General features: G+C 33.4%; 1 protein-coding gene across 1 annotated transcript in view; it reads left to right on the top strand.

Annotated features, from left to right (window-relative positions):
• The window catches only part of RSRC1 (arginine and serine rich coiled-coil 1), a 412,097-nt gene that overhangs the window by 223,481 nt on the left and 169,940 nt on the right, over positions 1–18,676 (top strand). Inside the window, exon 6 of the mRNA XM_019440420.2 lies at positions 14,725–14,776. Coding sequence (XP_019295965.2) covers positions 14,725–14,776 — 52 coding nt within the window. The remainder of the gene's footprint in view (positions 1–14,724; positions 14,777–18,676) is intronic.

Raw genomic sequence — 18,676 nt, 5'->3', positions numbered from 1 at the left:
AATTCACTCCCATGTGAATTCTGCCTTCTTCTGTTAGGTTGAACCAAATGAGGTTGCCACTTTTATGGTTAAAAAATGATTGCATATCAGCATTTCATATGATTTTACCTTAAAATTTTTTATAATTATGTTCATTTTCCTTATTGGAATATTTTGTTCTTATGACTTCATGAATAAATACAGAACAAAATACATGGAACAAAAAAAATAATCTGTAATAAAATTACATTTTTCAAGAATGTGAAGAACCAGGGGTGCCTTGGTGGTTCAGTTAAGCACCTGACCCTTGGTTTTGGCTCAGGTCATGATCTCAGGGTTTATAACTTCGAGCCTACATCCAGTTCTGTGCTGACAGAGGAGCCTGCTTGGGATTCTCTGCCCCTCCCTCACTCTGTCTCTCTCTCAAAATAAATAAATAAACTTTTAAAAAACGTGAAAAATCAGCTTCCATTTTGGTAGAGTGGTCAAATTAAAAAAATAAATAAATAAAATGGTCATTAGTCAAGTGGTAAAGACTTGGGGTTATCATATTCAACTTACTATAATGTATTGTTTAGTTGCCCTTTAATGGTAGGTATTTTTTAAAGTGTATGAGAGCAGTACTTCTAATTACTGGATTTTATTAGTGTAACAATTTTCAAGAATAAAAATAAAATTTAATTTACCTAATTTTTTTAGGTCAGCCAGGAGAGTTCAGGAGGAGCCTAGCAGAAAAGAAGAGGGATGTCAGTATTTTTAAAATGAAATGAAAGCCCAAGAAATAATGTATTCATTATATATATATGTACACTAATTGAGCTCTGCGTTAGAATTCTAAAAGAAAAATAGCAAGATTAAGTTAGAAGTCAAGTCTATGCCAATACTTTTTAATTATTACTAAAACAACCATGGTTTTGGGCTTTTCTTAAGGAGAGATCATTAATTATGATGAATTGTGAAGTACTTTTGTGATTAGACTAATGTCAGCTAAATCAGTATTTGATCGTCTACATTATTTTCATATATTATATAAGCAAATTATTGATCAGAAGTCTCTTGAGGCAAAAGGCTAGTACATTTATCCATTATAAATTTCACCTCTTACCAAATACGGTAGTAGTAAGAATGGGTGTCAAATGTCAGATTATAGAGAAAACTTAAATAGTTCTTGCAGTTTGTACAGCAAACTTTAACACATTAAAATGTCTGATGTAAACATAGTTTATACTAGACTATAAAAAAATGTAATAGTCTTTAGGAAATTTCAGGGTGCCTGGGTGGCTCAGTTGGTTAAACTCTGACTTTGGCTCAGGTCATCATCTCGTTGTTTGTGGGTTCGAGCTCCACATCAGGCTCTGTGCTGACAGCTTGGAGCCTGGAGTCTGTTTCGGATTCTGTGTCTTTGTCTCTCTCTGCCCCTTCCCCACTTGTGCTCTGTCTCCATCTCTCTCTCAAAAAAATGAATAAAAAAATGTTTAAAAAACACTTTAAAAAAAGGAGTTTTAATTTTTTCTTTCTCTTTAAAGACTTTTTCCTTTTGTCATAATACCAATTTTCCCTGGCCCACCCAACAAAATCCTACTTGGAAATCACAGGATTAAGGATAGAGAAGAAAATAACTATTTTTACCATTTTGCCATATTTTTTTTAGTTCTTTCTGGGATGTACATTTTATTTTTAAAATTTTTATTTTTTTACATGAATTATTTTATTTTTTTTACATGAATCACTTTTTGCTGAATCATTTTATGTATATAGTTTTGTATTCTTCTAAAAATGTGATTTTAGCATTTCCCTTTGTTATATGATGCTTTTAAAACATTTAACAAAATAGATTACCATGCTGCCTCCATCATGGGGTTGGGCCATAATTTATTTAACCATTCTCCTTTTGGGCATACTTTTCTATTTTTCAAAAACATTGTGATAAGTATGCTTGCATAGATTAGGAAACTAAAGCTCTTAGAGGTTATACAGTCAAGGCTAACATATAGTTCTTCTGACACCGAATCTTTGCCTTTGCCTTTGCCTTTTGCCTTTTTTTCCTTTACTCCATAGAAAACTGTTGGGAACATGTGAAAGACACCCTGTATGCAGCTATTCCTTGTAGAAAATCTCTTAGTAAATCATTCAAATCAAACAAATTATTTTCTACAACTCACTTATAGAAACATAAACAAATAAAATATTTGGCCTTTTATATGTTGTATCATTATCCATTTTGAACAGAGTGGTTCCAACAACTGGATATTGAATGAATGTTTTTGAGAATAAAACATGTTTTAAAAAACTTTCTAGTAACTTTAGCTCTTTTTAGTGACAAAAATGCTTCAAAAAACTAATTTTGAATGATCCTTTAGAGGCAAAGTAAAGTAACTGCATTCAAAGATAGAAATTATAATTTGGAATAAAACAGAAGAGTTTTGTCAAGGGAGTTAGAAACTTCTGTGAAGTCAGTAAAGCAGAGATAGATAGGTAGATTATTCCAGATGATTGGTACTGCAGAGAACATCACTCCCTTCTTAGCAGTCATGCAATAGTACAAAGGAAGAGAGACAAAGCCAAGAAGCAGAAGGAAAAGTAGTCAGAGGAATACGTTTCTTAAAAAAAATAGCTGATGCAATACGACAGAGGTTTTAAACTATAGAAAGTAATATTTTAAACTATCCTACAAAGATCAGGAAAAATGTTTATGTAATTGTTTAAAATAATGTCTCATACTCCATCCTAAAATGTTAATATTTATGGGCCAAAAGATGTGCTCATACTTAAAATTGTGATAGCAAAAGTATGAAGATAATAAAAAAGAGAAAATCATAAAACCAGAGTTTAGAACCATATGAGTGTTTATTCTTGTATGTCACCACACACTCATTTTGAAAAAATTTAGGAAACTTCAAAATTATTTTATGCTTTACGTTTTAAAATAGAAAACAACTGTGTTGTTGAGTCTAATTTTACTTTAAACTCAATACCATGTCTAGAAGTATTACTAAAAATCATTTATTTTGCATAGAATTATTTTGGAATTTTTGAGAGGCCTAACACATAAATAACTGATGCATATAAAAAGCCCTAATTTTCTCCTTCTATGGGAGAATCTCTTGGTTCAGCTGTCAAATTAATAATAATAATAATCGTCGTTGTCGTTGTTGTCTCCTCAATTCCGGACAGGGAAATGTTAAGTAAGCTTTTCTACTCAGTGGCACAGTTGTGTAGCCAGTACAAATAAATCATTGTTTGAGTTTGCTGTTTCTTCCATTTTTTGTCTCTTTTATGCTTCCAAACTTGTGTTACAGTGGTCAGACTTCTTCCCCTATCTCCCTACCTACCTTGGCTCCACAGAGGGGAGAATATTTCTACTTTGTCTACATAGCTTTCATATAAAGCTGCTTCCTTTCTAAATCTTATTCTTCTTAATTAGATTCTGTTCTTTTCTGTTAAAAGGTGGTTTAAGTGGTGAGGCACCGTAGGTGTGGCTAAGAATGAAGGAAACTAAGGAGGAAAGAGGGCACTCACTTTGAAAGAATAGAGAGGTAATCTGTAGCATTTTCACAAAGATTTTGAGTGCTTTATGAGTTGTTAAATAGTCCACACTGTATCCTTCCAGCCAAGTGGAGCTGGACAAAGATGGTGATGTTTCAGCATTTCTACAACTAAGGATATAGGGGAATAGAAATTCTAAGTACAGGGTTGGTTGTGCATAAGAAAAGCACTGGGAGGAAGATGCAGGACATGGTTGAGAAATACTGAGAGGCTGTTTGTTGCTGAAATGTTGGGTATGAGTGCAGAAATGGTTGAAAAATAAGGATAAAAGAATAAGCTTGGGATGTTATTGATGGTAATTGAAAATTAAAGTGATACGTTTATGCTTAACTCTGGAATCAATGGAGAGAGTCACAGAGGTATTTTTTAAGCACCAACTTAGTAAGAACCTTACTTTGTGAAGATGACTTCAGTAGCTGTGTTTAGGAGGGAAAAGGTAAGACAGTAGTCTAAACTGGGGTTCAGCCTTTTCTATAAAGAACGAGATAAATATTTTAGGCTTTGTAGGCCATATGATCTCTACTGCAACTAGTCAGCCCTGCTGCTTGTAGATATAGACAATTTTTAAACAAATAAGTATGGCTGTGTATCTGTGTAGTAAATGAGTGGCACCATTTTGTAGATAATAGTATTGTGTCATGAATATGAGTTTCTTAAACAGGCCCTCATGGATGTCGTAACCTCTTAGGTTCAGATTTACCTCTTTAGCTTCTTCATCTATAAAGTAGATGTATAAAATGACATCTTTCTCAGGTTTTTAATAAAGAAAATAACTGCGGAATAACTTTTTGCAAACCCTGAAGCTGTTTAGAGAAAATGTTTGATAAAACTGTAAGATGAATTTGCTATTGAGAATAGATGTGTTATCGGTTAAATTCTTTTCATTTCTTTTTGACTCTTTGTTTAAACCAACTTGGTGCTAAGTTCTAGAGGCAAAATAAATCTACTTTTGAGCTACTTGTAATATTTCTAGCTTAGACCTTGATCCTAAGAGATAGAATTATAGTAACTGTTAAAATGAAATGTAGCCAGAAATATGATAAGCTGTTGATATGTGTCTCTGTCATAGTGAGATTGCATTTACTTTAAAGGAAACAGCACAGTACCTATACTGAGAATGTGTTTAATATTTTAAAAGTTATTCATCTGGAAAAGCTTGATTAAAATGAGCTTTCTATGGCATTCATGACCTTTAAGATCATTAATGATAACATCTGAAAGACCAAAGAAAATTTAGTTTTAACTTCGTACAATTTTTCCTGGCAATTAAAAATGGTTAGATTTATCTCCTTTTTTCCCTCAAAATGTTGTTAATAAAGAAATGGATCCCAAGCTGAGAGGCAGTATAGTGTTGGTAAGAACATAGATTTTGTAATCTGAGGTAAAATTCAAGTTCTTCCACCTTACCATCTTTGTGACTTGAGGTAATTTATTCTTCACCTAAAAAATAGCATTAAAAGTTCTTACCTTGTCAGGATTGTTATGAGAATTTTGTTAAATGAGATATATGTAAAGTGCTTAACATAGGGTCTGGAATGTTAAAAGCTTACAGTAAATAATAGCTATTATGTTTTTTTCAAAAAACATGTTAAATTTTTTTCAGGTAGCTTATGCTTTCTCAGGAATGTCTGTCATGTTGGTTGGGAAGGATATGGCACATAGACGTTATCATTTGTATATTTGGAGCACATATGATCACTTTAAAAATTGCCATTCTGGGGGCACCTGGGTGGCTCAGTCAGTTATGTGTCAGACTCTTGGTTTCGGCTCAGGTCATGATCTCACAGTTTTTGAGTTCAAGCCCCGTGTTGGGCTTCTCGCTGGCATCTTGGAGCCTGCTTGGGATTCTCTTTCTCCCTCTCTCTGTCCCTCCCTTGCTCGCTCTCTCGGTCTCTCTCTAAAAAATAATAAATAAGTAAACTTAAAAATAAAAGAATTGCCATTCTATTATCAAATGGGTTTGTTAAAAATGTATTATACGCAGATTTCATGTTTCATTATTACTACTTGTTATAATTTCCCCAACACTGTTATCATTCTCTCAAACATTCAGCTATTGGAATTAGGCAAATACTTCCTAATAGATAGAATTCAATGAAATTAATACTTCCAAATTAGTTTATACATTTATGAGAATTTTAAAATTTTCAAGGAAGTTTATTTCAAATATGTACTTAGCATTGACTGTATTCCAGGCACTATCCTAAGTGCTAATGATACAAGATGTAAGGCCGTTATTGTCTTCAAGAAGCTGATAGATAGCCTTCAAAGAAGGAAAGATAGACAACAGAATCAGTAATTATACCACAAATTTGCTGACACATGTTTATAGGTTTATAGGTTTATAGGCTTATAGGAGCATAGAGCAGAGAGTTATAACCATCATGAAAGATGATGACTGTTGAGCTGAGCTTTGAAAGAAAAGATTAGCCCAGAAAAGGAAAGAGATGTTGTCCAGAGAAAGGGAATTTACAGATTTATCTGTATATATAAATGCATTTTTATTCACATTCATTAGAAAAATTGCTATGTAACTTTGGACAAATAACTTTACCTCACAAGGTTGTGTCAGTATTAAAAGAAATAATAGGCTTTCTATTCCAGTAAAGATGAAGTAACAGGGATGAGATTTACCCTCCCACCTGAAACCACTAAAAACCTGGACAAATTATTTGAGAAAACAACTCTCAAGACAATGGACATAAAACATGAAGGAGAGTGATTCTAAAAGATGGGGAAAATATGAGGTGCACCCTTTAATTGCTTCAGCTTAAGGCCTAGAAAAGTTTCCAGGTCACAACACAGGGAGGGAGGACTCAGGCAGAGCCCTGGTAGTCTCCTTGCATTAAGAAGATGGAGCTGTGATAACGGGGGGCCAAAGCCCCTAGATATCACAGGGCAGGTTACCAGAGAGGAGAAAGCTGCATAATATCTGCAGAGGGTTTCCTTCAGGTATTCATTAGTACATGTATGTGAGGAAGCTATCCAAGGCTTGGAAAAGAACTATTTGAAATGGTTAGAGGAAATTGTCTGCCACTACACAGAGTTGGGAATAGTGTCTCTTCCCAAAAACCAGTGTGGAGAACCTCATAATTCATGGTGCTTCTGATCAAGTACTAAAAATGTCTTAATTGTGGGGAAGAATTAATGACAGATCTACAGCTGTTCTGGTGCTAACAAAGTAGGAACTGAAAGGATCAAACTGCTTCCAAGTTAATTTAACTGTGTCTTGGAACAAAGACCAAGACTGTGTATAGGAATACAAAAATATCCAGCGCACAACAAAATAAAATCATGATGTCTGACATTTTGTCCAAAATTACCATGCATCCAAAAAGTCAAGAAAATGTAACATAATAGAAAAATCAATCAGTTGAAACCAACCTAGTATTAGTAGACAAGGACATTAATAGAACCATCCTAACTCTATTGTGTATGGTCAGAGAGCTACTAGAAGGACTGAACATACTAAGTAGAGACATGAAAGCTATAAAAGAAGTAAAAATTCTAGAAATGAAAACTACATGTCTGAGATGAAAGATACACTGGATGATATTAATGGACATGGTAAACTGCAGAATATGGATTAGTGAACTAAAAGACATAGCAAAAGAAACTATCCAAAATGGAACTGGAGAGAAAAAAAAAAAAAAAAAAAGAAAAGAGCATTTGTGAGCTGTAGTAACCATGTTAGGTAGCCAAATATACAATATACATGTAGGGGGCACCTGAGAGGCTCAGTTGGTTGTGTCTGACTAGCTCAGGTCATGATCTCATGGCTTGTGAGTTCGAGCCCCAAATCAGGCAGAGCTCTCAGTGCAGAGCCTGTTTTGGATGCTCTTTCTCTCTCTTTCTCTGCCCCTCCCCCACTCTATCTCTTTCTCTCTCTCAAAAATAAATAAACACCAAAAAAATTTTTTAAATGTGTATATGTAACTGGAATCCTGAAAGGAAGGGGAAGAATAGGGGGCAACAGAAAAATGTAATTGATAATGACCAAAATATCTCTAATAGAAACTATAAATAATTTCAAAAAGCGAGTAAGCCCCAGGCACAAGAAATATGAAGAAAACCACACCAAGGCATATCATAATCATATTGCTTGAAACCAGTTATGAGAAGAAAATCTTAAAAGCAAAAGGGTAAAAATAAATACTAACTGTTGTCATGTAGGAGAAAAAGATACTCATTATGTATGAGGAACAGAGATAGCTATGAAAGTATATTTCTCATGAGAGACAATGTAAAGTACAAGACAGTAAAGGAACAATTTTAAAATAATGGTAGAAAAGGGGCGCCTGGATGGCTCAGTCGGATAAGCGTCCTACTTCAGCTCTGGTCATGATCTCCTGGTTTATGAGTTCCAGCTCTGTGTCGGGCTCTGTGCTGACAGCTCAGAGCTTGGAGCCTGCTTCTGATTCTGTGTCTCCTTCTCTCTCTGCTCCTCCCCTGCTCATGCTCTGTCTCTCTCTGTCTCTCAATAATAAATAAACGTTAGAAAAAAAAATTTTTTTTAATAATGGTAGAAAAATTTTGTAAACCTAGAATTCTCCCTACTAGAGTATCTTTCATAGGTGAAGGCCAAAATGAAGTTTTGTGTGTTTTTTTAAGACAAACAAAACTGGAAGGAATTTATCACCAAAACTCCTGTACTACAAGAAATGGCAAAGGAAATCTTTTCAGATACTGGGTTGACATAAAAGAAAGCACTGGAAATGGTGATTACGTGAATAAATATAACTCTTTAAAAGATAAGCATTTAAAGCATAAACAACACAGTGCACTGTGGAGTTTATAACAATATATGACAGCAATGACAATAATAATACAGAGGCTGGAAGGGGATAAATGAGAGTATCTTATTGTAAGGTTGGTTTTTTTCTTTATTTTTTTTAACGTTTATTCATTTTTTTGAGAGAGAGTGAGAGAGCGTGAGTGGGGCAAGGGGAGGGGCAGAGAGAGAGGGAGACACAGAATCCTAGGCAAGCTTCAGGCTCTGAACTGACAGCACAGAGCCCAATGCGGGGCTCGAGCTCATGGACCATGAGATCATGACCTGAGCTGAAGTCAGACGCTTAACCGAGCACCCAGGTGCCCCTGTAAGGTGTTTATAGTATATATGAAGTAATATAATGAAGACAGAGGGTGATAAATTAAAGATGTATATTATAAACTCTAAAGCAACAACCAAAATAACACAAAAAGTTATAGCTAATAAGCCAACAAATAATATTAAACGGAATTATAAAAATGCTCTAAGAGAAGGCATAAAAAGAAGAAAAAAGGAGCAAACAACAGATGGGACAAATAGAGAACAAATAGCATGTGGTAGATTAATAATTACATTAAGTGTAAATTGGTCTAAACATGCCACTTGAAAGGCAGAGGTTTTCAGATTGCATAAAAAAGCAAGACCAACTATGTACTGCCTATTAAACACATACACACACACATGCACGTGCACACATTTGAGATTTAAACCCCAAGAAGCAAAAATGGTGGAAAAGAATATACCAGACTAAAAGGTAGTATTGTTAAATAAGTAGTACTGTTAAGATGTCCTTTCTTCCAAATTGACATGTAGATTCAGTGCAATCCCATGCAAAATCCTAGGATGCTTATTTTTTAGAATAAGATAAGCTTATTCTAAAATAGGGATGCAAAAAATAAATAAATAAAATAGGGGATGCAAAAGAGCTAGAAGAGCCAAAACTACTTTCAAAATGAAGAAAAAGGTTGGAGAATTTATTCTACCTGATTTCAAGAGCTAATACAAAGCTATAGTAATCAAGAGCTAATGTAAAACTATAGTAACACCACAGGGTAGTATTGGTATTAAGACTGACAGATCAGTGGGACAGAATAGAGAGTCTAAAAGTAGACAGATATATATACATCCAGTTGATTGTTAACAGAGGCACAAAGATGATTGCATGGAAAATGATGGTCTTTTCCACAAATGGTGCTGAAACTATTGCACGACAATATATCAAAAAATTTTTTTAATGTTTTTCAGTGTTGCACTTATATAGAAATTAAGTTAACTGTAAAACTTCTAGGTATAAGCTCAGGACAGAACTTTATGAATTGGGGTTAGGTAAAGATTTCTTAGATATAATACCACAAAAGCATGATTCATAAAAGAAGAAATTAATGAGTCGGACTTCATGAAAATTAAGAACTTCTGCTTCTTTGAAAGATACTCTTAAGATGATGAAAAAATAAGCCACTCAACGAGAGTGGGAGCTTTATTCAGAAAATAAACATAAATATGTAATTTAGTGTGTATATGCATGCACATGCTTGTATGTATAGATGATGTGTAAGCCTCATGTATGAAAAATGATTTTCATTATAATTAAGAACTCTGAAAATTCAATAATAAGAAAACAATCCAACGAAAAAATTGGCATTTTGAACATCCATTTTTCCAAGGAAAAATAAGGATAACGAACACATGAAAAGACGTTCAACACCATTAATCATTACGGAAACATAGATTAAAACCACAGTAAGCTTAAAACCACTATTAGAACTTTGAAATTAAAAAGGCTGACTGTACTGTGTCATGACAAGGATGGAGAGCAGCTAGAACTCTGCTTGTGGGAATATAAAACCATTTTGGAAACAGTTTGGTAATTTTTTTTCTTTTAATTTTTTTTAATGTTTATTTTTTAGACAGAGACAGAGCACAAGCTGGGGTGGGAGGTGTGCAGAGAGAGAGAGAGACATACACACACACAGAAACTGAAGCAGGCTCTAGGCTCCAGGCACAAAAATATATATTCAATAAATTCAATATTTATATATATATATATTCATGGCTCAAAAGATTGTGCTGGTTTGGAATGCTAGTTTTGGCACTATCTTGAGATTCTAGACATGGTGTCTTTAAGGAACTCAGGGGATTGGACTAAATACGAGTAAGTCCAAAGTCAAGGGAAAAAGTCTAGACATTGAAGATGGTCACCTCCACAGCCATCAAGTGACTGACTTAGCTTTCAGTTTCAGGAGCATTTGTTTCATCTTAAGAAAGTAGTCTTCTATGAAACTAGGAGTAGTAACTAAATGGAGTAAGTAAGTATATGTGGCTATCAAGGGGAGGGAAGTGAGCAGGGTAGTTCTGGAGAATTCATGGCAACAGAAAGACTACCAAACCCTTCTCCCCCACTGAAAGACCACTATTTTTTTTTTTAATGTTTTTGTTTATTTTTGAGAGCATGAGACAGAGAGGGGGACAGAGGATTCAAAGCAGGCTCCACGCTGACAGCAGTGAGCCCATGTGGGACTTGAATTCATGCACTGTGAGCTGAAGTTGGACATTCAACCAACTGAGCCACCTAGGCATCCAAAAGACCACTACTAATTTAGAATTTTAAGCCCTATATAAGAATTTCTAGCAGAAGTACAGTTTTCTTTAAGTAAGCTAAAATTATGGTACAATACCTACTAATTTATTTTTTGTGATATAATACCATAATAATGTTTTAACTTTAATATACCTTTAAAAAAGAAGCATAAGTTCATACTGTTCTTACTGTTCTGTTAATGTTAATGCTAAAATTTTTTGAGGGGACAACAGTTATATTCTCCATAATTCAGTTTTGGTAATATTTGTTTATCTAATTATGCACTACTAAATTTGATGTGAGGAATATTATTTTTAATGGAATACTATTTTTTAATGGAATACAATTTTTTATCCAAAAGTTTGTTTCACACAATATAATTGTGAAACTGTGTTCTTAATTATGCCCTCATTTTACAATTCTTATATTGCAAAATTGCTATATTACATGCATTTCTATTTGGTGTTATATTATTGCTTATTGAGTAAGATTTGATTTCTGGTTCTGAATAAAATCTGAATAAAAAATCAATAAAATAAAACCAATTTTAGATGGAATTCACACTAATCCCTGAACTGTAATATACTCTAAAATAAGTAAAGCATTAGAAATTTTGGAACCCAAGCCCATAAAGATATTTTCATTCTAAACCAGTTAGTATGACGATACCTAATATTTAATATTTATAAGAATAAAAATATTTATAAAATACAAATTTCAAAAGTCTGATGAATCCAACAATGTATTTCTCCCCACAGTTGAAGATGATCCCTGTATTTCACAAATAAAATTTTGCAAGGTACATTTGTATAGGCAAATGTATTTAGAATGTCCTCGTATTCCATCTGCTGGGACAAATGTATTATTTTGGACAGATTTTTCTTTTGAACAGAATTAAAAATTCATTCTTTTGCTTTTATATCTATGGAATTAATTGCTTTGACTTCATGACTGTCCTAGTGATTTAGTTAGAAGGATCCTGAAATTTGGAGTCAGAAGGTCTTAATTTCAATCTGTCATGTATAGTAGAAGCAAGTTACTAAACTGGTTTTCTTTATCTTTGAATATGAATCCTATATTATAGATTGTTAGAGAAATTAATGAAAATATAAATATGTCTTAACAGGTGTTTTTATCAGAAACATCAATCATCTTTCTTTAGGAATGGTAATTACCATATTTTCAAGACAGAGGTTATAAATGGAGGAGGGAGGGAGCCGCCATGGAGGGGGGTTTGTACGGTAGGAGACTACAACAATATTAATTTTTTTCTTGGATGTGGGTATTCATCATTCTGTGTATTTTTCTGTGTCTTAAATATTTCTTAATTGTTAAAAATAATCTTCCCTTGTGAAATACATGAAACTTCCCCATGAAATATCTTCACCATAAAGTGCCTAACATTTTTCTATCAAAGGACACTGCTTTCTAGGACACTCTGAAATGTATGCTTCATAATTCTTAGCTTGCTTGGGACCTGCTAGTCAGAATATCATTTCCTTCATGCCATTCTAGTTATGTTATATTGCACAGAGTGTCACGTTTCTACTATGTGTATTAAGTAGATGGCAGAGGTCACAAACTGTTTTGGGATTGAACCTGGCTTTTAGAAGTATTCTTTGTTCCACATAGTATTGGTCTTTATGGAAACTTAAAGTCTCATGAAAAATCAAGAAATTTCGTAGCTTTGGGTTGCATTTCTGTATGACAGCAGTGAGTAGGTGCTGATTATTAGCCGCTTCCTTTCGCTAGGCCATGTGCTCCACTGTTCTGCACCCTCACAGTACTCTCTGATGACTGAGGCCAAATGTCTTTTGCCTCTCATCATCATAAATAATTGTATTAACTGCTTGGCCCCCATCGGCAGTTTAGTTTATAACTCTTAGATTATATTCAGTAGATATCACACGTTCTATTGATATTTTGCTATGATAGTTTAACTTGATGTTACATATTTTCAACATTTTGTAACTTCATAAAGCTCCCATACGTACATTTTCTCTACTAACATATGACATAAAGTACTGTTTTTGTCACCTCCTCCTTCTCTCCTATTCAGTCAGTCCTTTCATGTTACTAGTTAATTATTTCTCAAATCTAGTTCTTCCTGTCCAGCCTCACCACCACTGCTCCACCTCAGGCCCTCATCATCTGTCACCTGGCATTCTTTAATTCCTTCCTGACTGCACTCCTCACCCCCAGTCACATTCCTTTCAATTCATCATCAAGTTATTGCTAGAATGACTTATCAAAGTACAGATGTCATCTCCTCACACCACCGTTTTAGATTCTCCTAAGTCTCTCTTTCTATGGTAAGGTCTGCAAACTTTTCCTTAAAGGTCCAGATAGTAAATATTTTAGGCTTTGCTGACCAGAAGTTTTCTGTCACAAAAAATTGGCTTTGCTATTGGTGTACTAAGCACAAAAGCACCTATAGACAGTATGTAAACAAATGGGCATGTCTGTGTTCCAGTAAAATTTATTTATAAAAAACCAGGTCACTGGTCTAGGACCATAGTTTGTTACCCCTTGTTCTAGGATATGAAAGACTCTACCTGTCTTTCCTCCTGTTTTATCTACTACTCTTCCATCCTGTTTCTTACAGTTTATTCAGAGGCACCATTCAAATGGTTAACAATTCTTAGACATCTTCTTTCTATATCCAATTATGTAAGTCTTTTCATTCAAACCATTTTTTCACAGAGAAATTTAAAAATATATCTTATAAAATGTTAATTCTCAAATGATGATATCATATATATATATATATATATATATATATATATATGAGGTTATTTATATTTAGTCACTTGCTGACATCTTTATAAATATATGGTAAAGTATAGTCTCAAGTGTTAAACAGGTTTTATGGAGTGCCTGGATGGTTCATTTGATTAAGTGTCTGACTCTTGATTCAGCTCAGGTCATGATCTCATGGTTCGTGGGTTCCAGCCCCGCATTGGGCTCCATGCTGACAGCACAGAGCCTGCTTGGGATTCTCTCTCTGCCCCTCCCCTGCTCATCCTCTCTCTCTCTCTTTCTCTCTCTCTCTTGCTCTCTCAAAATAAATAACTAAACCTAACAAAAGTTTTTAACAGGTCCTTCATGAAAATTCATAACTCATAACCTGCTACAACCCATGTTATCTTAGATACCATCAACACATTAATCTGAAAATCTCAAAATAAGGTCACTGGTAGGCAAGTAAGGTTAATTTCAACATTATCAACTGTGTTGAATCAAAGTCCATTGAGAAAACAACTTGAGGACATTTGGTAGGAATTGAAAGCTTGTAAATCACATCATCATCACAGTTGCCCCTTTCAAATAGGAAAGCAGAAAAAAATTTGGTTTTTGGATATGACTTGCCTGAAATATCAAGTTGTTACTTAAATTCTGATAGGTCACTTTGCACGTTTCCATATGCAAAAAAAAAAAAAAACAAAAAACAGAGCTTGATAATATGTTTTTAAATATATGTAGGTTTTGCCTCATTATTCAATTGTAGTTATTTAGGCTAATGCTGATTGGTACTGATTTAGGTGCTGATTTAGGCTATTGCAGATTGATGTTGGGTACTAACAAAACCTTTTCCAGTAAAAAAAAAAAAAAAAAGAAAGAAAGAAAGAAATTCTTCCATCATGTTAATGAAAAGTGTGATTCAATTACTACAGTGAGAGAGTAGATTGGTAGAGCTGCTGTGATGGAGTTTTATTAAGATGTTGGATGGATATTAATATCTGTTATGATAAAGTCTTCTAAATTTTCTGATGTTTGCATAGTAATACATTAATTTAAAGCTCCATATATTAAAACTGACCTGTAAATGTCTTTTATGGTTGACTTTTAGCCACCAGCCGAACAGGCCAAAGCCAGACTACAGCTGGTTCTTGAAGCTGCTGGTAAGTGCTCATGATTAGCTTTATTTAAATGAAAACGTACTAAATAAATACTGACATGCTTACAGGTGGGTCAAAGAAAAAAACACCTGTTTTCATATGTCCTCACAAATTTGTGAAATCTGGGTTATATGTATGGCCATATTTTACATGAAGTATCGACTGCTGTATAGAGTATAATGCTAAAAGGTCATTCTTTATATTTTTACTTATAAAATTGACTTTAATTTTAGTTTCAGTTTTGAGGCAGTTCAATTTATTGATTTTTGTCTTCCGTGGACTGTGCTTTTGGTGGCATGTTTAAGAATTCTTCACCTAGCCCCACATCACAAAACATCCTCCTGTGTTTTCTTCTAAAAGTTTTATACTTTTACATTTAAGACTATGATCTGTTTTGGTTTAACTTTTGTAGAAAGTGGGAGTTTTAGATCAAGGTTTTCATTGTTGAGGAAAACAAGATAAGTATAATTTAGTAATTTCTCCAGTTCCATTGGACTAACTCAATGAACTGTTCTGGATACCATCTAATGTTAAAATACTGTATGTCTTATTTTTCAATGATACAATAATGCTGTGACTTTGATTTTATACATAATCCTCAGATTCATGCAGACATTAAATATTTTACCTTCTTAAAAAATGTAAAAGATTAATGTTATCTTTTCTAAGTACTGATATTATTTTGAATCTTAACGTGCTCTTCAAAATGTTTGTAACATATTTAAACAAGTTGTCAAGATTAAGCATGAGGTAGGATTAGAATGATATAACCAAAGTAGTACATATTTGTTATAATTATTTACTTTTTAAAGATCTGTAAAGAGTGTATAATTTCCAATTGGAAAATGAGAATTCTATTTTAACATAAAAGTAATTTCAGACTACCAAATGATAGTAGTTGTATTTTTAGTACTCATTGAGAAAATACATATGTGCATATTGATTCAGAGATTTCTTGCATTAGCCCCAGAGTGTCTACAGTCTAAAGATTGGGAACACATGATACACTAGCTTCATAAATCACTAATAGAAGTAACTTATAATAAAAGGATAAAACTTAATAATATTTGTGAGTCTTTGTAACTCTCCATATTACTTTAAAAGTCATTCAGGGACACCCGGGTGGCTCAGTCAGTTAAGCGTCCGACTTCAGCCCAGGTCATAATCTCACAGTTCATGGGTTCGAGCCCCACGTCAGGCTCTGTGCTGACAGCTCTGAGCCTGGAGCCTGCTTTGGATTCTGTGTCTCCCCCTCTCTTTGCCCCTCCCTTGCTCACACTCTGTCTCCCCTCTCAAAAATAAATAAACATTAAAATAATTTTTTTTAATTTTAAGTCATTTATATTTTATGTATTAATCTTACTCATTTTATCTTTAATTATGTGGAAATTACAGTTTCTACATAGTATTATAATTTTGCTTGCTATCTGGTTTTTCATATTTTGACTCAAATATGCTGTAAGATTAAGCTAGTTAATATGATTCTCTATCATTTACATAATATACATTGATTCTTTAATTCTTCAGTAGCATTTTGCTTTGAAAAATTACTGCCAGTTCATAATGTGAGTATGGACAAACTTTTGTTTTAAAGACAATATTTATGTTGCTTAGTTCAGAAAATATTTGTTTCCATTAATACAATTATAAAGAATTTCATTTCATAGTTTTATACAGTTATCTTTATCTTTTAATAGGATTTTGAAGCCTATTATAAAACAGATCTTAGGGTCCAAACTTCATAGTGTTGAACTTACTTATATTGGTCCCAGCTGTCACCCCACATATTTTAATTTAACTTTCTAAATTCTATTGTCGATAAAGAGTTAGGTTGCGTGAATTTGAGAAACATTAAAAATATTATGACAATTTACAAATTTAAAAAACTTACATTAGTCTGGATAAGCAATGCATTAGCTAGATGTAGCATTATTTACTTAATAATTTTCTTCTGTACTTAATAACGTGTTGTCCCCAGCGTTTCCCTCTTATCAATAACACTGTGGTACACATCCTGTTACAAATTGTGTTTTATATATTTTAGATAGGTTTCTTGGGATTGATTACTATAGAAATGAGTTTATAAGGTTAGAGGGTATTAATATTTAGACTGGCTTTTTATGCATTTTTGCTAAATTGTTTTATAAAAGGACTGTGCTACTTTATGTTTCCACTGATTAAGTAAATATTTTAACCAGACTTGGCCTTTTGATGCCAATTCTATGAATATATTGCTTTATAATATGATATAACAATTTATACCCCTTTGAGAAACATCCAGTATTGCTTTTAATGAGAACTTGTGGCCTTGAAGAGGGGAAGTAGATAGATGGATAGGAGAGGAGCATATAAGCAAATCTAGAACTTACTATCAAAGTTCTAGATTTCCTTCAGTGAAGAATTTAAGGTGTTCACTGTATTACTTAAAGCAAGCAAATAAATAAAATAAAGGAAGGGGGAATAAGACCAACTTGAGCTCATTCCGGAAGTCTTGCAGTTAAAATCCAGCCTAGTCCTAAGAGTGAGGTTCCCGGACAGGAAGGGCTGGTAGCACCCATTTTGTCACATTGAAGTTTACTTGAGTTCTCAGGGAAAACATCCTTGACTTTGGGGCCATAAAATCGAGTACAAGAAAAGACTTAAGGCTGTATGTTAGATTCTTGAGACAGGATTCATTTCAGCTTTATAATTACTATAGTCTGGTAGATAAGGTTCGTCTATAAAGAAATCCTGCTGTGCTTAGTCCTTTATTCTAACTATAGGTCCCAGAAAATGCAATATGTAACCATTGCATTGTTATTGATTTATGAGTGAATGTTAATAATGTTATTGGTTTGGAATTAAAATATGTTTAGAACATTTGGCAACAATTATTAGTGGTATGATTTTGAAAGACATATGTATGAGTAAAAATAATATTTAAGCAAAATGTAAGGTATCATGCATGTTTGGTTTATACCAAACATGAATTTGAAGTCACAGATCTTATTGTATTTGTTACAACCATATTTTTATACATTAAACCATATATTTGTACTTTGTTATGCTAAATCTTCAGATTTAGATAGAATCGTTTCTCATGTCTATTACTAAATTGCAGTTAAAACCAACTTTCGTGTCTGTTGTTTAACGTTTAGTTCAGAGGTGATGTGAAGTTAAGGTTTTATCTAAGATTGCTTTTTTGTCATTTTCAAATGGCAGTAGGACACAGAAGATTGCAGAATTGTATAAATTTGTAAGATTCAATCTTTAAATTATAACCTCAGCTAATGGCTTACCCTGTGATAGTGAGTCAATCCTATTAACCCTTTGCTTTCTTCCTTTCCTTTTTAAAAATGCTTTTACCATTCTCTCACTTATTAAGATACAAAACTTTGAAATTTTTACCTTTGACTTCTTACTAGGCAGTCATTCACCTAGAATGATCTTATTTTGAAACATTTTTTATATGTATCCCTTTATTATCTTTCCCACTGCCATCTCCTTAGTCTAGATGCCAAAGATACCAGCCAGAGGTTAATCCCTAACTTCCCAATGGTCTCTTCAGTTCTCTTCTCCAGAGATGGTAGCAAATAGTGGAAGAGTTCTAAGCCTACTCGTACTGCTTACCTTGAGCAGTTTGACTGTGAGCAGTTTGATGTTTATTGGTTCTACAAAACATAGTTTAAAAAAAAGAAATGGAACATGACAGACATGTGTATTTTCTAGTTTGCCATAGTTCTCTATTTTTAAAAAAAAAGTAATTTATTAAGGTGAAATTCACATAAAATTAATATAAAATTAATCGTAATTGTTTAAAGTGAACAATTCAGTGGCATTAAATACATTTACAGGGCTGTATAACTACCACCTCTCTCTACTTCCAAAACGTTCTCAACACTCCAAAGTAAAACCTCTTACCTA

The sequence above is a fragment of the Panthera pardus genome, unplaced genomic scaffold, assembly GCF_024362965.1.
Source record: "Panthera pardus isolate Hobbes unplaced genomic scaffold, ASM2436296v1 HiC_scaffold_16, whole genome shotgun sequence".
NCBI classification, from domain to species: domain Eukaryota; kingdom Metazoa; phylum Chordata; class Mammalia; order Carnivora; family Felidae; genus Panthera; species Panthera pardus.
Note: the sequence above shows the minus strand (reverse complement) of the source record. Positions and strands in the feature narration are given on the sequence as shown.